Below are 23,420 nucleotides of genomic sequence, written 5' to 3'. Positions count from 1 at the left end.
AGGTATCCCTCTAACAAGTGAATCTTCCTCCTTTCACTCTTGACAGGAGAGCTGCTGGCCCACGCTCTTATCCCCCTTCCTTTCAGCCCATGACACAAGGGGAAAACAGAGCAAAGCCATCTAGTCCTTGAAGCATGCTTGCAATAACAGTTGTAAAGTCTCTTCTTCAAGGGAGAAAACTGGTAGAGCAACAGTAACCCCCACTCTGACCTTGGGTTTTAAATCTTACTGGGTGGGTAACAAGGCCAGTCTCACAGTGAGAGTGGCTTCTGGTTCTTGCCATATGAGCCCTACTTGGGCACTGCTCCTGCCAGCTGCACTTCACACAGCTCTTCCCTCAGTGTGCATTTGGACTCAGCAGGCTCAGTTCAGCTGTCAGAAGGCTGCTGGTGTGCAGCTGCCCCTCTGCTCACAGAAAACTCTCAAGAGCTTTGATTCTCCCACAGCTTTTGAGGAACACCACATCAATGTCTCCTGTCCTGCCCCTCCTTTGCAGGCACCAAGCTTTGCTGGGCAAGACTGCAAAGACTGCGAGCTGCCCCTGAACTGTGCTTTTGGGTACCAATGAAGAGACATGGCCAACCTTATCTGCTATACATCATTGTCAGTACAAACCCTGGTGTGTGAGAGGACTCCCACCTTCATTGAAATGCCCCTCAAATGCACTACAAGAGTATATTAAAAAAAAAAAAAAAAAAAAAATCCAGGCCAGCTCACTAGTCCTTATCTGTTTCCATCCACTGGGTTTTACGAGTAGTGGGGCTTCTCTCTACATTTTCCAGCAGGCAATAGGAGGGGTTTGCCTTTGCTCTTGGCCCAAGTCACAAGCCTCACAGCCAAATGAAGGGTTACACTGTTGTCTCTCTGTTACTTCCAGTCTCAAGCCATCATCCACCCATGGCTCTTGGCTAAGCAGACAAAGTTGCTCCCAGCAAGTTGAGATGCTCCTCCACACCTTTGTGTTCCCATGCAACCACACCTGGGAGTTCTGGCAATGCCCAGAGCCACCATGTCTGGGAACAGCATTCCCACACACCATTCTGGATTTGAGAATGTATGGAAAGACTCCTCAAAATATGGCTCTGATGTTCCTGCTCCCTCCAGTAAGATTCTGCCAAGTTTCTAGTAAGACTAGACAGAGCAATAATTGTCTACATTTATTTAATTTGTAACACAGCAGGGAAAAAAGTACAGACACTTTCCAGACACAGGAAAACCAGAGTATTTTTCAGGGCTGGCTTCTAAGACATGTAACACAACAAGGAGAGATTCGCACTGAATTTAAGCTAAAAATGAGAACTGTAAAGATGCACAGGTACCAGCACACTATCAAACCAGTGTCTGTGCCTCTTAAATCTCTAATGCTGAGCAACCTAGCGCAGAACTGCACAGAGCTTGTATGGATGGGGTTTCATGGTGCTCCCGAAGATAATGTCTGTGTTGATTTCCTTAACTCCTTCTGGTACAGTGAACTTGAATTTCTGCAACAGGCTGCAGAAAATGATGAAAAGCTCCATCTTGGCCATTGTCTCTCCCAGACAAACACGGTGACCTGCAAGGGGTGAACAGAAAGAGAAGTCAGTCTCCACCAAGGTCTGTAACCAGCACCTGTTTCCCAGATTTTCACAGGAGTTCCTTGCTCATCAAGGAACAAAGAGCTTTGCTGAATTTAACAATTTCCTCTCAGATTGAACTGGACACATAACTGAGATGTCTGCAATTCATCTTTGCAGGATCTGCCCTGATTCTAGAAAAGATACTAGAGATGCTTCTCAGAAGTTTCCTTCTTGCTTCCTAATCTATAGACTCCTAATTTTATGAAAGGGATTTCGGTCTTTTGATTCCAAATAAAAACAACAAGAAAACATCTTTAGGTTCCATCACAGTTTCTGCTTAGTACAGGCTGATTTATCTCCCCTAATAGCAGTGAAAAATCCGAAGAAAGAGGACATTCTACACTGTAGGAACATCCTTGGACAGCAGGGAGAAGGAACTCTGCAGACCTGAGATATTCTAGAAACACGTGGTTTTATTGCAAGGGTCGTGGGTAAAAAGGGCTTTGCCTTCAGCTACCAGCCTCAGCTGAAGAGAGGCCCCAAAGAGAGAGGGAGAGAGAGAGGGTATGAGGTAAGGGAGATAACAGGGGTGAGGGAGGTAAGGGAGCTAAGAGAGCTGGGGCAGGTAAGAGGGCAGGGGTCAGTGCGGTAAGAGGGGTAAGAGAAATAAGAGAGAGAGCGAGGACCTTATTACAATACATTATATCTCCTTTTGTGTTGCATATTCTAGTTCACAGTGACCAACCGACACAAGATACAAAACCTACACACTTTGCATGCAGCCTATGAGAACTGCTATATTACCATATCATCCTATATTCTAAACTCTAAAGACTACTTTTCTTATCTACCTTTTTCTTGATACCTTGGCAGGGTGGAGAGGGGCTACATTCTTGGGTCCTTTTGTTTTCTGTCCTTCAACCTATCTCCAGCTAATCACCATCTTCCTGCCTGCCATGATCACATCTCAAAACTGGCCTTCATTTCTATTTCACTCACAGGCTTTACATCTCCAGTATTTCTTACCAGGCAATCATATCCGCAAGCCCTTCCTGTCCCATCTTTCCCAACACTACACCTGATGAAATGTTTTCCTATGTAATGGTTTCAGTGAAAACAACTTGTTAAAGAAAAATCTCTTCCCAGTTTATCAATTATCTCTCTCCAGGATGTAATTCCCAGAGACAGATAGGGACAAACTCTGAAACACGGTGGTCAGGTCATTCAATTTGGTTGTGAGAAACCAATTCCTCTTCTGCTCAATTTAGACCAGAAACCTGAGCCTGACATTTTCACATCTCAGCTGACAGCTCTGACAACCAAGCTATTCCCTCCTGACACGATCCCCAAGAGCTTTTGTTTATTTAAGCTTCTATATCTCACACATTGGTGAAAGAGTGATTCCAAAAGCTCCACAGGAAAGGCATAGACTTCTGGATGTATTTGATCCAGCTTCCAGATCTTCCATTCATCTCTCTGCACTGATGAATATTGATTTATACAAAATAAGTTAGCTCCAGCAGAGCAGCCTGCCATAGAATATCCACTGTAATGGCATAACTCAGCATATACAGAGGAGGCCTAAGGACAACAGTGTAAGGACTCAAGTTCCTAAGTGATTGGGCAATCTGGGACCTTACTCATTTTATCTTCTCTGCATTTTCACAAAAAAATTTAAGATCCAGTGTTTATACAATTGCCAAACAACTTATTTTTGCAGTCAGACATTTTTCTTGGCTGGGAAAACCATGTGCTCCTGCAGTTTGGGGTTACACTCCCCTTTTGCCTTCTCCACAATGAAAATAACACAGCTTCACCTAACCCAAACACCTGGGCCCAGTTCTCAGTGCACTCACCTGCTGAGAAGGCTAAGAAGGCCTCTCGGGTCACAAAATTTCCAGCCTTGTCCAAGAAATGGCCAGGGTTGAACTGGTGAGGTGTCTCCCAATAGGCAGGGTCAAAAAGAGTAGAGTCTATATTTACCATAATTAGAGTGCCCTGAAAGGAAGATGCAGTTGGCACAGTTCTGTCTCTCACACATCAAGAAGAAAAGGACACAAACAGATTCCAGCTATAATTCTACACATGGAAAGGCAGCAGAAATGAAAGATTACATAATTAGGGGGAAAACAATAATCTCAAGGGCTCTGAGGGTTTTTTTCTCAAAAAAAAAAATAAGCAAAGAAACTTCAGTATTTTGGGTTTGGGGATTTCCCTGCTGTATTGCTTCATGTTTCTCCTTCCAGTCTGTTAGCAAATGCCATAGAATGTGTGGTCTGCAGTTCTTCAGCACCTTATCCTAAATCTAGTGAAATGATCTTCCTGCCCTGAGCTGGAGGGCAAAGGGTTTAATGGTAAAACTTTACTCGTGGCCAAAGATCACATTGGAATAGAAAGGATATCTGTACCTTTGGGATGTGATACCCCAAAACAGTGGTATCCTTCACAGCTTCTCTGGGAAGTGTGATTAAAATGATGCTGCTGAAGCGCAGGATCTCGTGCACCACAGCGTTTGTGTACGGCAGCTGCTTCCGATCCTCGTAGCAGATGAGATGGGAGGGACTCAGAACAGCATCCAGCTCTTTCTGGACTTTGTCTAGAAAAAAATTTAATATCCATTATAGATATAAGGACGCTGTTTTGCATGAAACAGAGCTTTCATTTCCTTTTTGGGAAAGTGGTGATAGTGATAGTAGTGATTGAAAAAATTACAATATGTAAATAATTTATACTTACCATATCATAAAGTGTAAATGCATTTATACAACCAGTAAATTATGATTTTACTACACTCTGTATCCTAATTGATAGACTCTATATTCAGACCCTCTTTCCACAATCCCAACAGATTTACGGAGCATTATATTTAAAGAAGGGGGAGAAAATTGGAAATATAACAAAATCTTCTTATTAAGAGATCAATTCAGTTAAGCTGTTGATTTTACTCCAGGTAAACACAGACTCACAGCACACTAATGAGAGTGTTGCAAGCAAGCCATCACATTAAGCTGATAGATGTCAAATGCTGTGAACTGAAATAGGATCATATTACTAAACCATCACCAAGTGTTAATCTCTTTGGGCTGCTATCTAACCTTCAGTAACTAATACACATTATACAGTCTCAGATGGTTTGGGGCCAGATTCCACACTCAGAACTTAGGCTAGTAAGCTAAGAGGCATTTTTTTCTCTATAATTGATCAGAATTTGAAATGCATGTGTTTGCACAGGGCTCTGTTCTTCTAGCACTACAAGCATGAAAAGCATTTCTAGGGTTTCTAGCCCTCAGCCCAAGAGTCAAGAACATGTACTTGGCTTAGTAATTCATCACCTCCGAAAACCCTCTACCAAATCATCCAAAAATTTTGAAACTTGTGTGCAACTATGCTCTTGTCTAGAATTTCTGGATCATTTTTTTGTCTTCCCATTATCGTCTTCCTTCTCTGTTTAACATTCCCATATATTAGAAGAAATATATCTAATTTACAGAAATTAAACTGATGTCTCAGTTAATGAACTCAAATAATTTAACCTTATTACACATTCTGGATACCAGAAAAGCATCAGTTTTCCCTAACCCAAATTCTTATTTCACTTCATGTTTTTTTCAGCCTGTATCTTCCATTACATGCTTACAGTGCTGAAACATTCTGACAAAAATCATCAAGACTCAATACAGTATCAGAAGCTGAATAACCCTGAAATAATTTTAAAATCTCTGATTTTATTTTTTTTTACTACATTGGCTTATTAAAAGCAAAGCTCATAAATTATCTTTTAAAAAAAAATCTTGATCTTAAAAAAGGCCCCTTGATCTTAGCTTAAAAAACCCCAAGAAACAGTATAACAGAAGATTACTTTACTTGAATCATATCCATGCGTGTGTGTACAACTCACCTTGGATGTCAGGATAAACCAACATAAAGAGCAGAGCCCAGCGCAGAGTGGTGGCTGTGGTCTCTGAGCCACCCAGGAAAAGGTCAAAAACAGATTGCACCATGTTGTCCTCATCAAATGTAGAATTGGGGATATTTTTAGTCTACAAGTGTCAATGGGAAAGGTAAAATGGGGCATAGCTATGTAACAGAACTGAGACAGACAGTGATCACTGTATCTAAAGGAACAAGATTTCTAGAGGACAGAGAAAATACAGATACATGAGCAGAACACAGATATAGCCAAAATTTTACGCAAATGAGTATGCTGATATTGTTAAATTACAGGTGCTGTTGAAGCTATCAGGCATATGAGTCCTGTTATGCTGCCTTCTGAAGTGGCATGTTGACTTCTGTTAACTTCCACAGCAGAAAAACACATTTCAAGCTAGTTTTATCCCACCCATACCACTCTCAGCACATGCTGATTTCGCCTATCTTTCAATATAATATATCGTTTATCCTTTTAAAGATTATGGGTTTTGTCAGAGCAGAGACTGCCAACATTTTAAGATTGTCAAGATACTCATGCAGCACTAAGTACAAAAATATAACAAGGCAAAAAGAATCAGAATTAGGCAGCCATCTAAATACCTGCACCTTTTCAAGGTCCTCCCTACTGCCCAGCCCTCACTAAGGATTCCACAGTATGACAACAAACCAATGTAAATAATGGGTACTCCTAAAACAAGTTATTGAACTAACTATTCAAAGTTCATATTTTGAGTTTTTAAGCAGAGTTTTTAAGCTGTACTTGCAGAGCTCTGCCGTAATGTTGTGGACAGACAACAGCAGGGAAGAGGCAAGGAACCCATTAAGGCTGGATCTGTGTCATGTACAGCATTAATTACTCACTTTCTCTATCTGCTTCAGGTAAAAGTCAATGAAATCTTCTGGTTCGTCTATTCTGCCTTTTTCCCTGTGCCTTTTGATTTCCTGCCTGACAAAGGAACGAACAAAATCCCGGGAAAATCTTGCTTTCTGTGCAGGTCCTGGGAGGAGCTCTGCGAACCACGGTAACACTTCACACATCTGGGGAGCAAGAATTCAGCACAGAAGCAGTTAGTGACACTGTAGAGAAGCCTTGCCATAGAGGTGTAGCATGGACATCTTTGGTGCTAAATTGTTGATTTAATTTCTCTGGGAAAAATCCTGTGGCATCAAAAAGATATGTTTAGTACATAAACACATATTAAAACTATAAATTAGAGACAGAACAGTTTCCACTCTGGATTTTTTCCCATCCTTACTGCATAATTCCATTTGTATTTGCCCTGTTAATTCACCAACAAAACAATCCACTTTTGCAGATATATGTAACATGTGTCAATATTAATATATCTAATGCTAATAAACTTTTATGTCTATCCCCTTAGCATCATTTTCACACAGAGTATCATCTTTTCACCTTAACAATACTGGTATTTCCGTTACAGAAAATGTCATCATCCTAAGCACATTACCTTTGCTAAGACATTATAATAAAGATTAGTAATAGAATATTCATAATTGAATCATGTCAAACCCAAAGCACTGCAGGTCCAGTTCATATTCACGGTCAGAATATTCATCAGTATTCAATAATACAATACTTTAGTACATACATACTGATATAATTATATTGCAATAAATAATGAGCTCAATAATCAAATAAGTTGCATATTAATAATATTCTAATAAGTCATATATAATCTCATAAGTAATATTCTCACATAATAAAAGTGGCTATTCCCAAAAGCCACTATACTATTGAAGGCTTCAATCAGCTGGCGGAAGGTTTTATCCTCTAGGGAGAAACGATGTCCAAAAACCACAGCACAAATCACATTGGAGACAGCATGGACAATGGGGAAGGAAGGGTCAACAGCTTCTCCTGCAGACAGAGAAAAACATTCATCTCCAAAGCACTTCCTTCTCCTCCTTTGCTATTGGGGAGAAAAGATTACAGTGACATTTTATAATAGATGTCCCCTATTTACTGCTACTCCTATTTACTACTAGGATGTTTTCATAGTGAACATCCCCAAGTTCACTAGGAAAAGTAACAAAACTCACTCAAAAATGAAGACAGGAAAGCCTCAAATCTTTAACTCTTGGCTTTTTTTTTTTTTTTTTTTTTTTTTTTAGTTTGCTTGTCTTTTTACTTTCTTTTTAATTTTCTTTCTTTTTTAATCTCAATCTTGGTGTTGATCCCAAAATACAAACTGCTGAGGTCCAACTATACAATAATCTCAAGGGTTCTGAGGGTTTGTTTTTTTTCCCTCAAAAAATAAATAAGCAAAGAAACTTCAGTATTTTGGGTTCAGGGGTTTCCCTGCTGTATTGCTTCATGTTTCTTTTTCCAGTCTGTTAGCAAACGCCACAAAATATGTGGTCTGCAGTTCTTTAGCACCTTATCCTAAATCTGCAGATCTAAGGTGTGCTCCAAATCCATTCTCTTCTGTAACAAAAGTACCCTCAGAGTCAAGCAGGCTGTGTTGTGTCTGCCCCAAGCACTGTGTCAATGCCATACCCTCTTTGTCTCTGAAGAACTCGACCAGGAAACGGGCCTCAGTTTGTATCCCACGCTCCATTCCTTTATTCCCCATTCCCAGTTTTCGGAGGGTTCCGATTCCAAAATGCCTCTGTTGTTTCCAGATGAGACCATTTGAGACCAAGATACCTTTAGCCATTGAGAATGAATTTTATGTCATATTAAACTTCATACAATTGTAAATTATAAACACAGTAAGAGCTGTCATCTCATCGAGGATGATGAGGATGATGTCATCATCGAGGTTGCTCAAAGAGGAGGGAACATCAGGGCAGTGTTCTTTGAATTGAATGTAGTTAGAGGCAGAGAAAACACCTTGGTTAAGATATTCCCATCCCTGCAAAAGTCCCACTTGAATCTCTGGACTCACACACCAGCCTTCCAAACCTAATCCTATTTTTTTCTGAAGCATTTGTCTCTGTTCTTTGAGGGATCCTGTTCTACCAGGACCTTTACACCAAATATTGAGTTCTCATCCTGGAAACATCCCTTCTGGAAAGACAATGAAGCCAGGGCAAGAACCACCCAGCGAACATGAGAAGGAAAAATAGGCTTTAGCCAATCTGCAAATTGCTTCTTAGGATCAAGAGCTCCTGTGGGGCAGAAAGGAATCCCAGCCTGCTCTGCTGTGAGTCTGTGTTCTAGCAGAGACCATGCAGCATGAACAATTTAATCTGCTTGGTGGGGAAATTCCCTCAATCAGTCTAGCCTGCACTTCCCCTGGGAAAGCCAGCTTACTCCCCGAGACAGGTGCTTCACTACAGACTGGGATAACTCTCCCCTGTTCCTTCTGCTGTCCTCGGAACTAGGGACAGGCAGGTGGTATTTGTGTTGCAGAGTCACAAACTTGCAGCTGAGCAGCAGCTGTTTCTTAAAGCCACCCCTGCAACAATTTGTGAGTTTTAGGCCACTTGTCACAACCCAGCTACTTTTCTCCACAGCACCCAGATAAAAAGTGGCAATACAGATCCTTCCAAATGGACTGAAATGGCCCAGACTTAATAATCTCTATACCTTAAAGTGTTTTTTCCCTACTTACATTAGCTAGTATTAGAAATTAAAACTTTCTAGACTGCAGCTCACATGAAACAAATCCTGACTGAAAGTAAAGGCATCTGCTATACATTCTCTGGATAAGAGGCTGACGGAAACAAGTTCAATTATTTCTGTTTTAAACACATCACTGTCTTTAGTCTTCATCTACCATGATTCAGCAGTGTATGTGATAGCACAATAGAATGTTTTAAACACTCTGGCTAATAAATTTAAAGCTCCACTTACTTTCCTGTGACTTTGTACTTTGGAACAAGACTAGATCAAAGTTCTGTATATGCTTTTCTTATAGCAACGTTGGCTGTAAACAAACAACTGTGAGCATAAGGATTTGCTTTAGTCTCAGCTTGCAGAGGAGGCTGCAGGCTCAGGATAATTTCAAATCAGGACACACAGACAACACTAAGAATGGACAAACAAGACCATGCTGCTCTGATAAGATGCTGAAATACATGTGATATACTGGGATTTGGAGATCACTTAGGATGATGCTTCAGAATTATATGATTCACCTTGAGCAGACAGAAAAAGACAGCTGGGAACTAGGGGTTTTCGTTAAGAAAAACAAGAGAAGAGGCAAAGAAAGTCAAAGATGAAGTCCTTCCACAGACATTAACATCTTACCCTTTCCATCTGCCATTTTGTTGAAAATGAAGGTCTGCAGTCGCCCTGAAACATCCTCCGAGTTGTTGGTGAGACCATTCTTCACAGCCTGGAACCCATAGAGCACCACCATAGGTCTGTGACCCATCCACAGGGTGCAGATGTTGCCATAGGTTTTTGCCAGCTGTAGGTAAGATCAGTGCCAAAATAATACCCATGAGAGAAACACGAAGGAACATGCACACATGATGAGCTGCTCTCTTCTAGCACATTACTATGGGGTTCAGGAGGTGAAAAGGGACAGCGGCTGGGCTGTCACTTTTTTCTTTCAAGGCCAAAGATTCCCTCAAAAACAGAAATCTTTTCTGAGGCAAAATTATTATGTTAAGTTCTGTTTAAGTTGCACACTTTTCAGCTTCCATATGAATTAGACTGTCTGCAGGTTTTTACCTTAACTTGTTTAGGTACTTCACTTCTACAATTCACCTTCTCTCAGGGTTCTCCCTGTTACCACACCAGCCTAGTAACAACCATCACCATTTTTTAAATGTTTTTCATCAATAGCTCTTTAGTTCCCATCTGCAAGTACATACCTTTTTCAGGCTCCTGTGATCAGCTCTGAAGTTTATCCACCAGACACTTCCAATGATGGGAAATGGGATTGGTCCAGGAGGAAATCCACGGCTCTTCCATTGCAAATTCAGGAACTGTGCACTCAGAAGAAACAAAACCAGGGCTATGAGAATTACACTTATCATCATTTCACACTTCCAAACTCGTAGTATAAAACTGCTACAAATCTGTCTGTTGAAATGACTGTATTGTTCTTCTTAACTCTTCCCTGTCACATTGAAGATTTCTGAATTTTCACCTCCCTTCTTTCCTACCACTCTTCCTGATCCAAGAAAATGAGGATTATTTCCATTCTTGAGTGTTATTTAATACATCACTATGATGCAATATGCTAATAGAGATCATTATTTTAAGATCCAGCAGAGGCTGGATCAAAGAAGGTGGGAACTTCAGACAGAAACATCCCTTTGAGCAATCAGTTTCACAGAATGTGTCACTCAAAATACTGACTACATGCATGCCAAGAACTCAGGTACAAAGCTGCAGCTGTCAGATGAGGACAGGAACATTCATCAGGTAGCATTCTTGAGGCAGAGGTAAAAGGTAGCAGCCAGTAGCCTTGTACAACAGTGAGTACAGATGTAGACCTGGGAACCAGGAGCAATGAAGTGTTGTAATTTGAGTTTTCACAGTAAATAATATAGATGAACTGCAAATAGCACAGTGAAGAACCAAACGTAACTATTGGCAAAAAGTGTAACAGATCTCACATTAAACTCTATTTTGGAGCTGAGTTCTTGTCTCCAATGAGGCTTTATGAATTTGTTTCTGCCTATTCTCAGTCCTGCTCAGCAGAATTAATTCCAGAGTCTGTAATTCATTGCTTTGTTTTTAATCCACAGCACCTGAAGCAGTGCATGCAAAGACGTCCTCAACACGAAAATAATCCCTGCAAACAGGAGCAATTATTAGAAGATTTCTAGAGCACAGCTAGTGGAATACACTCTTTGGGATGTTGGCACCAAGCTGCCTTATGGAGAACAGCAGACCTCATAGGGATGGGGCTGTGCAGTGCTCCCCAAAGGAGTGTCTTTAATTCCATCAGACAGGGTGAATCTAAACACCTGCAAAAGGCTGCAGAAAACGAAGAACTCCATATGCTGACTGCTTGCCCAAAAATATACACAGCCCTGCAGAAATAACACAAGAAGGCAATTACTGATCTTAATTGCTGTTTCCACCACCCCCCTGCTGTCTTGTCCTGCACTTTCTCTGAGGCTGTTGCTCCTCTCACAGCAGAGATATCCCTGTGGGCTATCATTCTGTCTCAAGGTTTGCTGTCTAAAAAAACTCAACTCATCCTCACAACTCCACTTGCATAATCCATTTGTGTTATTTACCAGCTGGCAGAAAGGACACCAGGCATGTTTTGAAAGCTCTTTTCACATTTTATTCATTTCTTCAAGTTCTTCAGTAGCATTCAAGGTACCTCTCTCAACCACTGCTTACAAGGGCAAGAACACTTCCCTGGAGAAAAAAAAAATAATCATTCCCTACACAGTAATTAATCTGGATTGGATTCCAGAAATTTCTTCCAGTGCTCAAGGATCAGTTGCAATATATTGCAAATACATTTTCAACAACCATACTGTCCTGCAGGAAAGGAGGAGTTTATCCTAGGCTGTCTCTAAACCTCTGTCCCTGGCAAATTCATCTGAACAAGTCTTACCTCAAGTTTTCTGTTCCGTCCACAACTTCTGACATTCCAAGTGCAGCATCTGGGGTAACAGATACTGCTCTGGAAAACTGTCAAAAAGAATGCTGAGGCTGCAAATACTCAAACATTAGGAAATGCCAGAAGTAAAACTGTCTGTACAACATTAATTACTTCTTCCTGACACTTCAGTGAGCAAAGGGTATGTGCTGTGGTTAATTTGTGAAATTCTTGTCTCTGTTCAGCTCTTCTGCAGCTGACTGCAGAGCACTGCCAAGATTACACAGCACTTCACAAACCAGGGAGCCTCAAAGGGCACCAGGCTGTGGTAGCTCCCACACCATCAGGACGTACAGCACCAGGGCAAGGTCTGCATTGCTTTCACCTAAATAACACTGCATTACAACACAAAAACAGGCAAAACTAACCAACAAAACAGAACAAACAACAACAAAAACAATGGGAAAACAACAAGAGGGATGTTTATAGCAGTCACTTTCCTTCCTAATAGCTAGAGCTCTTGCATTTTTTAGTTCTGCTCTTATGGCATGCCAGTGATGCCAAAAACTTGGTGAATCTCTATAAGATTAGATATATCAACTGGTTTTATTTTGAGATGACTGGGATGACTATGTATTAGTAGCAGGAAGAGAAGGTGATTGATGCTACAATTCATTGTAATGCAGAGTGTTAGAATTTAAATGAACTCCATCAATGTGCGCGAATTGCAGGACTTAAGTGCACAAAATAAGGACTAAAATACAAATAAAGTAATTGTGAGTTCAAGCAGGTAGAGGCAGGTGTTTACAGAGAAGCTTTCTGCAAGCAAGTTGTTTTGGAGAAAATCAGTTTTCCTGGTTCCAATATCTTCATTATATGTGAACTGCACCTCTCCATACAAGACTTATTATTATCTGACAAATATTGTCACAAGAGCTCCTTGGCAGAGATGGAAGATGTTTAGTCAGCCCAGAAAACTCTCTTTTCTAATGAAGGTTTTAGAGCAGAGGAGTGGGAAGAAAATACAGGGAAAGAGCAGAACAGAAACAGTCACACCTGCCATCTACAACTTGACTTTCATTAGTCAACCTTCAAGCTCTTTCAAAAAAGTGAACATCAGGGGTAATAAGCTCAGAGAAATAAAGCAAGTTCATGAGAGTCTCAGACAAGTTGTGAACAAATCTAGGAACAGAATCTGAAATTTCAAGTCCCATTCCAGTACTTTGTCTATGCAACCGAAAAAACTCATCAATCTTCTATTCCCAGCAACACAGATGACAGCAGGAGGCAAAAACTTACTTTATTTATAATGCTTATCAGCAAAGTTCTCTTTTCCTGAACTGAATAGAAACACAGAATAGGAATTTCTTTTGCATACATTTCCCAGTCTTGTGTTTACTCCAGCTGTGCTGTAAGCCATATTCTCCCTCTCTCAGTGCTTGCCTGGACATAGAATGTCAGGATAACTCTCTTTCCTCAGAGTAATTCTGATGCCTCCAGTTAACAGCTCTTGTTATGAAGCTCTTGAAAGATCAGGGAGTGCAGGGCAGGAAGGGACAGCTAAGCTGAGAAATCCAAATTAGTGTCTCACTGGTGGGGGGTGAAGGAAAAGAATGACAGAAAACCAAACCCATAAACAATCCCAAAACCTGCTTAGCACTGCCTGTGCTGTTAGGCTTGAGGCCAGACCAGGCAGCAAGAACACCAGGCAGTGTTTTCTAATATGTGCTGAGCCTGTCCCTGCAACAGACAAAAAACAACCCCTGGTTTTCTGTCAGAGGAGATGACACACTCTCTGGGCAGAGGTGGGCCAGGAGCCCTTTCCACCCTCAGTGTCCACATTCATCATTTGCTTCACACCTTCCTTGGATGTTCTTCTTTGCTTCCCACTCCCGTGGCCTGAAACCTTCATTACAAAAGCAGGTTTCCTCATCTGCTCAAAATGATCAAACTTAATACCTGTCATCTTAAATGGAGATCCAGCTCTTGCAAGAGTATTTGTGTCAGAGGAGATCGAGCAAGATTTATCTGAACAGCTACTACTCACATGTACTGAAAATATTAAAATACACAGTATTGAAGCAGCTTCCTTGATTTTTCTCTGCTTGTGAACTTCAGCCCAAGATTTTGTGAAATAACTTTGCCTCACTGTATTTCAGTTTGCCCACAGCTCTCACCTAGAAGCAGGAAAACACACTTCCCACAGTGTTCAAAGGGTCAGGCTCAGACTAACACTCTTGGTGGGTCCAGACTTATTCAGATGGATCCAGATTTCTCTCACATTAAACCCTTTTCTTTCCTTTTGTTTTCTTCTCTGAAGTTGCATCATAATTGCTGTTAATAATAGGCAACCTCATGGCTTAACTCACCTTAATTCTGGTAATTTTAAGTGTATAAATCATTCCCACACTGATGGGCATGAGAGCATCAAGAGCTTTGAGAAGTCTTCTAGTACTTCAGATTTCGATGGGAGGAACTCTTCCCATCTTATACTGAAATTAATTTTTTTAAAAAAGAAAAGTTAGAAAACATCATATAATCTGATGGATAGAAACATAATCTCTCACTAGTGTTCACATAATATCATAACCTAAGATATGATAAAAGGGGGAAAGAAGATATTCTTCAAATTATTAAATTACCTTTTGTTTTTTCTTATTAAAGACAATAATTTAGCTTTATGCTGCATTAATTCATTCTTTTACACTTCAGAGACCTCAAATATTGTGTAGCTGTTTCTTCTTCTGTAAAGAAATCACACAGTAATTGTAGTATTTCAGAATGACAATAACTAATGCATTTCAATGTTTAACTACATGAGACTGCCTACGGTATTAACATTATGCAAAACTCTTGAAAACTTCAGATAACTATTCAATAATTGGCACTTTGACCCACTATCAAGACTAAGAAGGAAACAAAATTCTGAATGAAAAAAGAGACATCACAATTACAGATCATAAAAAAAAAAGGGTGGGTGTGGCTTGGCTAACCACAAAGGATAGTTTGGTTTTGCAACATAGTTTGGTTTTCTAAGGACTTCAGCTTAGGAAAACTGTAGATTGTCAGAGAGAGATAGCTACAGGAGGCATACCCTTAGAAGGAGTTTGGATTCAGTAGGAGAAACACATCTCCACAAATCCAAATTTTCAGAAGTCGTTATACAAAAAAAAAAAAAAAAAAAAAAAAAAAAAAAAAAAAAAAGAAGCAGCTAAAACCCAGTGAGAAGTTAAAATTTTTATAAAATGTTGGGGATTACTGAGATTTTTATAGCTCTAGTGGCGTGTCTCCTGATTTTGCAGTTCCTCAAGCTGCAATGGATGCGGACCCAGCTTCCTCCAGGACCAGTTCCTCTCCCCATCATCGGAAATTTGTGGCTGCTGGACTTCAAACTTCGCCGAGAAACTCTTAGTAAGGTATTTATTTATCTCTGTGGCTGAAAATCAGTCTGAATCTATTTTAACTTAAATTGTGCATTGCATAGGAACAGCCTAAAATGCTATTTTTTTAAACCTCAGGCTTGATTACCGGCCAGTTGCAAAGACTCTGAGGACCCTGTACTATGAAAAATATTTCTAAGTAATAAACATCACCATTGCTTTAGTCCTTGCTCTTTTCTCTCTCTTTTGGTTATATTCTCACAAGCACTGTCATGGAATGGTATTTCATTAACAGTTTTGTTCTGTTTCTGTGTTGATTTCTAGCCCTGTAAGCCACCTCTACTGAGCTCTCCTGAAACCAATGCCACTGGAACATCTCCATTAGGAGACAAAACACCCAAACATGTACCCTAAACAGACACTTCTTTTCCCCCTTGTTTTTACAACAAAAAGATTTCTTGACTGCAGTAAACAGGTTACTGCTAAAACAAAGCAGGAAAATCCGGTTGCTGTTAGGTTTACAACACAACCAATCAAACTAATCAAAATCATTTTTTAAAAGTAAGGAATTTGCTTCCCACTATTACAAGGAAAAATATAAGCATGATGTGAGGAAGAACAGCAGAGGAAAATAAGAAAAATCCTGTGGAAGCTATAGAAAAGAAAGCAAGAACATTTCTTTGCTTTCTTTGTAAAATAGAGACAAGAAAATAATGTAATTTTAATTCATTAATAAAGAGAAAAGCTCTAGGATTTTGCCTTTAATAATTCATTCTTTGATTCAGAGCTGACAAAGTAACCTGCTGTTTTTCTTTCTGAGAAATTTCAGAGGTGCTCTTCTGAGAGATGTTCTTAGCATCTATTCCATAAAGAAAAATTATCTTCTCTTCCCAAAACACATCAATAACAGAGATACAATTTTTTTTCTGAAACCTGCAATTCAATTAGATGCCAACAAACGGGTTTAGTTACAACTACAGAAAACTCTTAAATAAATTGATATTTGAGTGCATGCTTTTCCTGGTTTATAGTTACAAATTTCCTGTTATCAACTCTTCAGTTAACCAACATCTATGGAAACATCTACACTCTGTGGATGGGACAGACCCCTCTGGTTGTGCTGAATGGATACAAAGCAGTAAAAGATGGCATCGTCACTCACTCAGAAGAAGTTTCTGGAAGACCTCTCACCCCTTTCTACAGGGATATGATGGGTGAAAAAGGTACAAAATGTTCCACAAGACTGGGACAGAACAAGGTGCAAAGAAGGAGGATGTTTTCCTGTGCACACACACCAGCTACTGCTGTACCAGGGCATAATGTTTCATGAGGAGCTAAGCACGTTAGGGAAAACCCCAAACTTTCTTGTCTTAGAAAACACATCACGCAGTCTTTTTCCTTCCCAATACATCCAAAGGAATACTTCCCTGGAGAAGCTGAAATTGTGTCATTTCTAAACCAGGAGACTGCTCATGTAGAAGATATCTATAGACAAAGCTGTTCAGTCCTCACTGAAATCCACTCGGTTTCCAAGGACACATTTATGAGCAGCTGGAGGTCATAAAATCCTTCTAAAACCTAAAATCATTGTGTCCTGTTAGTGAAATACAACCTCATCTAAATCCAAATTTGCCACCTGCAGTGAAAGAATTTCTCTTCCCAGCAATTAACTAAATGTTTCTATGTTTTTCAGGTATTTTCCTGACAAATGGCCACACCTGGAAGCAGCAGAGACGCTTTGGGATGACGATTATAAGAAGCCTGGCACTTGGTAAGAACAATTTGGAGCATCAAATTCAAACAGAGGCTCATCACCTTGTGGATATCTTTGCAAATACAAAAGGTAAATTCACTAGAGGAACAACACTTGGAGTTTTCCTGAAACATTAGGGCTGATAAAAGTTTCACAGTACATTTTTGCAATAATATAGATATTGTTGGTATTAGTAGAACTTTCACTGGCTTCTTAACTGCATTCTTGGCAAAAAAATGTTTTGTCTGCACAGTGGGCAATATAAAATTAGTTTTTTTAAAATAAGGAGAGTTTTAAAAATGTTTATTACCAACACAGCTGGTAAGGATTCTTACACTCAAGGAGTATAGAAACACCCTCCTTAAAATATGCAACGTGTGACATGCTGGAAGTCATTCTAGGACAGCAGGATTTTAGGATTTGGCAGAGGAAGAATCCCAACACAAGGAATATATCATTCAGCTATCCAAAACAACTTCTTTTCAAGGTTTGGATGAAATAGAAACCAATAGAATTTTAGCAAGCTGCCAAAATAAAGCAATTAAATATAAATATTCTGAGCAGCCAAATCCCTCACCCACATCGTGTTCCATGTGAAAACACAGAGAGGTTGCCTGAGGTCTCTCTCCAACTCTTCTTGGACCAGGATCATCTCTTTTCCGAGAGCAACATTCACACATCTTTAAATGTAGGATAGGAGATGAAAAAAAATCATCTACCTCGAGTCCCTGAACAGCCCAAAGCTTTACCTACCATGCAATCCCTTCTCAATTTAAACTCAATAAATGTATTTACTCTTTCCAAGAACAACCAAGAGCATTGGACTGAAATCAGGGATGCATTTTCCATAGGAGTATACTTCAAAGGTTGTCCTTGCTATTGAAATGTGTGCTTAATTTTTTTTTTTTTTTTATTTAATCCTTTTCAATGGCAGATATATTCCACCCTATTATATGAGCTTTGCCAGTTCAGTCTGTGGATTGTTAAGCTGATACTTGAAAACCAAAAAGAGATAAGTCATTTCAACAGAACTAAGAAATGAAAACTCCAATTTTTTTCTGTATTTTTGTTGGTGGTTTTGTTTTTTGAGGGTTTTCCAGGGGCAGGGGCATGAGGATTGTTTGTTTTGGTTTTTAACTGCGAAACTTAAATATCTACCTCCATACTTGAAGGCATATGCTCTAACTAATTGCTTGTGTTTCCACACAACCCAGACCACAAGTCAAAGAAGGGAAAAGAGACTTTATGTTTGTCTTCTCAAAACTGATAATCACTGTATTTTACAAGAGTAAAGACCAGATTGAAAATTAAGATTCCATGCACTTATAATTCATGCAGTTACCTGTATTAAACCAGGGTTCATTTATGTGAATGTTTTCTAAAAGTAGTCTGATCTCTTGTTGTTTTTACCATGGAAAAAAAAATCTTCCTAGTTTTTCTTGCTGTAGTCTATTCAGAAGTTCTCACAGCACCTCCCATATTCACAGGCAAAGCTTTTGACCCCCACACTTCCATCGTCCATGCAATTGCAAATATAATTTGTGCTGTTGTTTTTGGTCATCGCTTCTCCTCTGAGGATGAATCTTTCAGCAAACTCATCAAAGCTATTTATTTTGTGATCTACTTTCAAGGTACTATCTGGGGCAGGGTAAGAATCTAATTTTCTTGTTCCTTAAGGTGCGTTTGCACTTGACGAGTCGCAAGAAATTAAAAGTCAGAGACAATTATTCACAAACATTTCTATTTCCAAATGTACCGTTGCTCTACAATGTACCATTGCTCTACAAGCCACAGTGAAGTAATAAATCAATATACCTTGTAAATGTAATTATTGGCTTCTAATCCTTTTTTAGTCTGTAAATCAAATCCTAAAATTAAAATTCTAGATCATCACTGCTTTTCACAGATTTCCAATGAGCAATCATTTCCAGAATACTGTGTATTTAAGATTCTTAGTTCTTAAAATGAAAGCAACTTCTAAAATTTAATTTTCATTTAGTCTTGCAAATCCAGACATGCAGTTAATAAGAACTAAGTCTTCAAATAGATGCTATTTTGGGAAGATATCTTGCTTCAATTCATAATTTGTATTACCATCAAGATCTGAGTTATTCTGAGCTTTCTAGAAGATACAGGTTACCACTTTATCACACCAAGAAGAATATTTTTAATGTTCACTCTCTGACTTGTGTCTATTGCCTCTCATCCCAATTTGGTTGCCCAGGTGTTGCAGTGACTTCACAATTATCAGGAAATAGAACTGGGATCTGACATTCTTTGCTTTCTGTTTAATACCACAGCTGTACGATGCTTTCCCGTGGCTCATGCACCATCTCCCAGGGCCTCATCAGGAGGTGTTTGCCTACAACGACTTTATGCACAGATTAGTCATGAAGGAGGTCCAGGCTCATGAGAGACAGAACACAGGTGATCCACAGGATCTCATTGACTTCTACCTGGCTCAAATAATGAAAGTAAGTATCTGTTTCTCTCTTTCTCCCTTCCTTGGCTTCAATGCCCACTACACACACTTGCTCTTCCAGTAACTGCCAAAGGATTTTTACATGTAAAATCTATTTGTGTAGCACTGAAAGGTTTTGATTTGGTGGGCTGCTCACTGTTATCATCAATGACAGTTTCTATGGGAGTGGTGAAATATCTGAAATTATCTATTTCATAGTCTTCTCGTGAATATACCCTACAGACCAAGGACGACCCTACTTCTACATTCAATAAAGAAAATATGGTTCAGACTGTGGTTGATCTTTTGCTGGGAGGGACAGAAACAACAAGCACCACCCTTCTCTGGGCACTGCTCTACATGGTACAATACCCAGAAATACAAGGTGAGCAAAAGCACTGTCAAAGACAACTGCATTCAACATCCCAATGAACATCATTAGTGTATTAGCCCACTCACTTGCAAGACATCATAAAAGCCCTTAGCTATGCACATGAATGGTGGTACACCAGCAATTAAGATCCAGAAAATGGAAGGTCAATAAAGGAAACAAACAGGTGCTTCCCCATCTGGTTCATCAGCAAAACCAGCAGAAATTAGAAGTAGCCACAGTTTTACCTCACTAGGTTGGCAAGACAGAATAACAAGTTAAAGACATTTCATACACAACCAAGCCTCCTCCTAACCTTCAAAGTAGAAATATTTTTAAAAGATACCTGATATGATACATATTTATAAACAATGGAAATTATACCTGTCATTTCAAAGTTTAATCCATTTTTTGAAACACAGAATTGTACTATCCTCATCACCAAGTAGGATATGTCTTACATGAGACATCATTCTGTGCTTCAGGGAGATGCATTTCCTTGATCAACCAAAACCTACACAGCAGTCAAACCACACACCACAATACAAACCAATATATTTCATAGCAACATAATTTCTTTTATTTCCCTCATACAGGACATTCTCATACAAAAATCTCCTGGAAAAAAGCAGGGAAGAGAGGGGATGGGGAGTGGGAAATCAAAGTATGTTCTTTGTCTGCAGAAAAAGTTCACAGAGAGATAGAGGCTGTTCTGGAACCCTCCCACGTCATCAGCTATGAAGACCGTAAGAGGCTGCCCTACACAAACGCCGTGATTCACGAGGCTTTGCGCTACAGCAACGTCACCTCAGTTGGGGTCCCTCGGCAGTGCCTGAGGAGCACAACTCTGCTGGGTTTTCACATTAAAAAGGTACAGAGGTTACCCCCCCCTGTTTCTTACATCTTTGAGCTGTTAAAATTTAGTATTTATATGACATTGAGAGAAGGAAAATCTATAGTAAATAAAGATCTCTGCTTCTTACAGGGCACGCTTGTGTTGCCAAATCTGCACTCTGTGGTGTATGACACTGAGCACTGGGCAACCCCTTGGAAGTTCAACCCAGATCATTTCCTAGATTTGGATGGCAACTTTGTGAACAAAGAGGCATTCTTACCTTTCTCGGCAGGTAACACCCTGACCTTGAATATTCCTGTGCTGTGTTTTGCAGTAAGGTTAAAAATATTATTTCTAAGTTTCTAAAATTTTAAAAACGTACATTTAAAAATGTATTTGACACAGAGATTTAAAGTCAGGTCTTCTGCTGTAAGAGCCACAAATATTGTTGTGCATTTTGTATTTTTCATATATTCAAACAGAGGATAAGTATGGCTGGGAGACATAATGCTCTTTTCTGGGCATATGCAGAGTTCCTACCGTAAGGACATCTGAGCTCCTTATCTCCTGATGTGTTAAATCAAGGTAATTCTCTGTGAAATCAAGGAAATTCCTCTAAATCAGGAAATTGATTTATTTTCTCCTTACAAACCAGAAGGCCAATGACAAAAGGAATGTGATTTTTCAAAACACATGGAGAAAATCTGTGAAGAAGTAGGAAACCAAACCTCAGTCTCCCAAATCCTACATTAATAGTGTAGCACCAGGTTTTATCTGTAGAAAATCAGCAAAATCCAGTAGATTTTGTAAGTTTTCAGTAAAATATTATTCAACAAAAAAAATGTAGCTTTCCAAAAGCATATTACAATGTACAACTTGACTAATTTACAGTGCAAAATGCAGGGATTCAAAGATATGGAAGGGGAAAAAAAGGGGGGGAGGGTAGCAAGAGTGAAAAGCAGTATGAAACAGCTCTAGTGAATTTCTCTGCGTACCAGTTTCTCCAATAAACTGATTATGGAAAAAAGCAGCACAAAAGAGCAAAGTGCTATCATTACTAAAAAAAATCACAATAAAAGCACTGGGAAACTGCTGAGGGGTTTTTGTGTTACTGTGACATTATACTACTACACTACTACTACATACGACTACACTACCCCTTGTAGAGAAAAAGCAAAGCATACTGAGTAACACAGTCAGAATAAAAGCAGAAAATTCAGATTTAAACAAAAAAAATGCCTAAATCGTCTGTAAATCCTAAAATCATCTTTGCAAAACAGGTATTTATCATCTTACCTCCTTCACTCACCAAATGGGCATGAATTGAGACAACTAATTTGGGCTCCATTTCAGCTGTGGCATAGGACTATTTCTTTAACTTGCTCTGGTTGTTTTCTGTTTATGTAATCTGAGTATTTATATACACTGAATATCCGTCTTTGGGGGGTTTTTTAGTTGGGAATATATAGATATCCTGAAATATCCTGTGTAATCAATATGCCAAAATGAGTCACTGAGTCTATATATCACTGCACATTTCACTCCCTTAGCTCACACATCTGCTCCTGACAACATTAGGGCTACAAGGACCCAATGTACCCTTAAGAATTTCTGTTAAAGAAATCCTGATTACATCCTTCTTCTTGGCTTCAGAACTGCATCCCATAATGCTCCAGCCCTCCCTTCAACAACCAAAATAAGACTCTGAAGTATATGAATCTTTTTAAAATCTGGCTTAGCTAAGAAGCAATTCATAGCTCTCACAGAACAAGAATCAACAATGGAGAGGGAGAATTGCATATATGCTCCAGGGGTAAAAAAAAACCCTAAACAAACCAAATCAAAACACCAAATCAAACACTTGACAGAGGTGCACAGTTTCTCAGTTAAATGTTTCCCTTCCTCTCCCCTAGAATATTTTCTTTTCTTACAGAAGGAAATAGGAAATAATTATATTAACATAATTTATGGAACTTAGTAGAATTTTGTGCAAAGTTCTTTTACAGACTTTAACTTCACTCAACCAACTCTTTTGGTTTTCTTCTGCAGGGCACCGTGTGTGTTTGGGGGAACAGATGGCACGAGTTGAACTGTTCATCTTCTTTACCAACCTCCTTCGAGCATTTACATTCCAGCTCCCTGAGGGAGTGAAGGAAATCAATCTGGAGTACATTTTGGGTGCAATACTGCAGCCACATCCATATAAACTCTGTGCTATTCCACGCTAGTCTGCAACACACTACAATGCTGAGAGACTTCAACCTCTTAGTAAGTGCAGTTCCTTTTGAAACATGTTTCACTCTCTCAATTCTATTCAGATGGAGGTAGCTCAAAACAGTTTTTATTTAGGAGGCCCGACCTCATCTACTGAACTTTCTGAAATGAAAATAAGGCTACTTGCCAAACTCACATAATTGAGTCTTAGGCATACACAAACACACAATATTTCCAAAAAAATGTATTTTCACACTCACGGTAGCAGTGAATTAGCTGTAGGATGTTAGAGAAGTGGCCTGTATCAAGTAGTTTCCCGCACATGTGCTCTGTCAGGTATCACACTTAAAATAGGACAACTCTTCAGTAAGAATGCTTGAATAAAATTATCTTCATTAAGCTGTTACTCTTCTGAGTTCACAGGTCTTTTCTTAGCCCT

General features: G+C 39.4%; 2 protein-coding genes across 5 annotated transcripts; one reads left to right on the top strand and one right to left on the bottom strand.

The window, feature by feature from the left end:
* Positions 1-1,216: 1,216 nt before the first annotated feature.
* LOC310913491 (cytochrome P450 2J2-like) lies at positions 1,217-12,094 on the bottom strand (the record flags this gene model as incomplete). Of its 4 annotated transcripts, XM_083868956.1 has the most annotated exons (12): positions 1,217-1,552; positions 3,413-3,554; positions 3,965-4,152; positions 5,455-5,596; positions 6,348-6,524; positions 7,205-7,365; positions 8,005-8,154; positions 9,703-9,865; positions 10,275-10,388; positions 11,379-11,444; positions 11,655-11,781; positions 11,984-12,094. In XM_083868956.1, the coding sequence occupies 10 exons, from the start codon at positions 11,409-11,411 to the stop codon at positions 1,374-1,376; spliced, it is 1,449 nt and encodes a 482-aa protein (XP_083725082.1). In that variant the 3' UTR covers positions 1,217-1,373. The 4 variants fall into 4 exon arrangements, with proteins under 4 accessions (XP_083725082.1, XP_083725081.1, XP_083725083.1 ...); XM_083868955.1 differs by lacking the exon at positions 11,379-11,444 and having other exon boundaries at positions 10,275-10,395; XM_083868957.1 differs by lacking the exon at positions 11,379-11,444.
* Positions 12,095-14,938: 2,844 nt separating this feature from the next.
* On the top strand, positions 14,939-22,995 carry LOC310913209 (cytochrome P450 2J5-like; the record flags this gene model as incomplete). Its single annotated transcript, XM_083868422.1, has 9 exons — positions 14,939-15,384; positions 16,409-16,571; positions 17,042-17,191; positions 18,589-18,749; positions 19,402-19,575; positions 19,806-19,947; positions 20,616-20,803; positions 20,918-21,059; positions 22,817-22,995. The coding sequence occupies exons 1-9, from the start codon at positions 15,214-15,216 to the stop codon at positions 22,993-22,995; spliced, it is 1,470 nt and encodes a 489-aa protein (XP_083724548.1). The 5' UTR covers positions 14,939-15,213.
* Between the last annotated feature and the right edge of the window lie 425 nt (positions 22,996-23,420).

The sequence above is a fragment of the Zosterops lateralis genome (assembly GCF_965231275.1).
Source record: "Zosterops lateralis genome assembly, chromosome: 10".
NCBI classification, from domain to species: Eukaryota; Metazoa; Chordata; class Aves; order Passeriformes; family Zosteropidae; genus Zosterops; species Zosterops lateralis.
The sequence above is the reverse complement of the archived record's forward strand: the minus strand, read 5'-3'. Positions and strand labels throughout refer to the sequence as shown.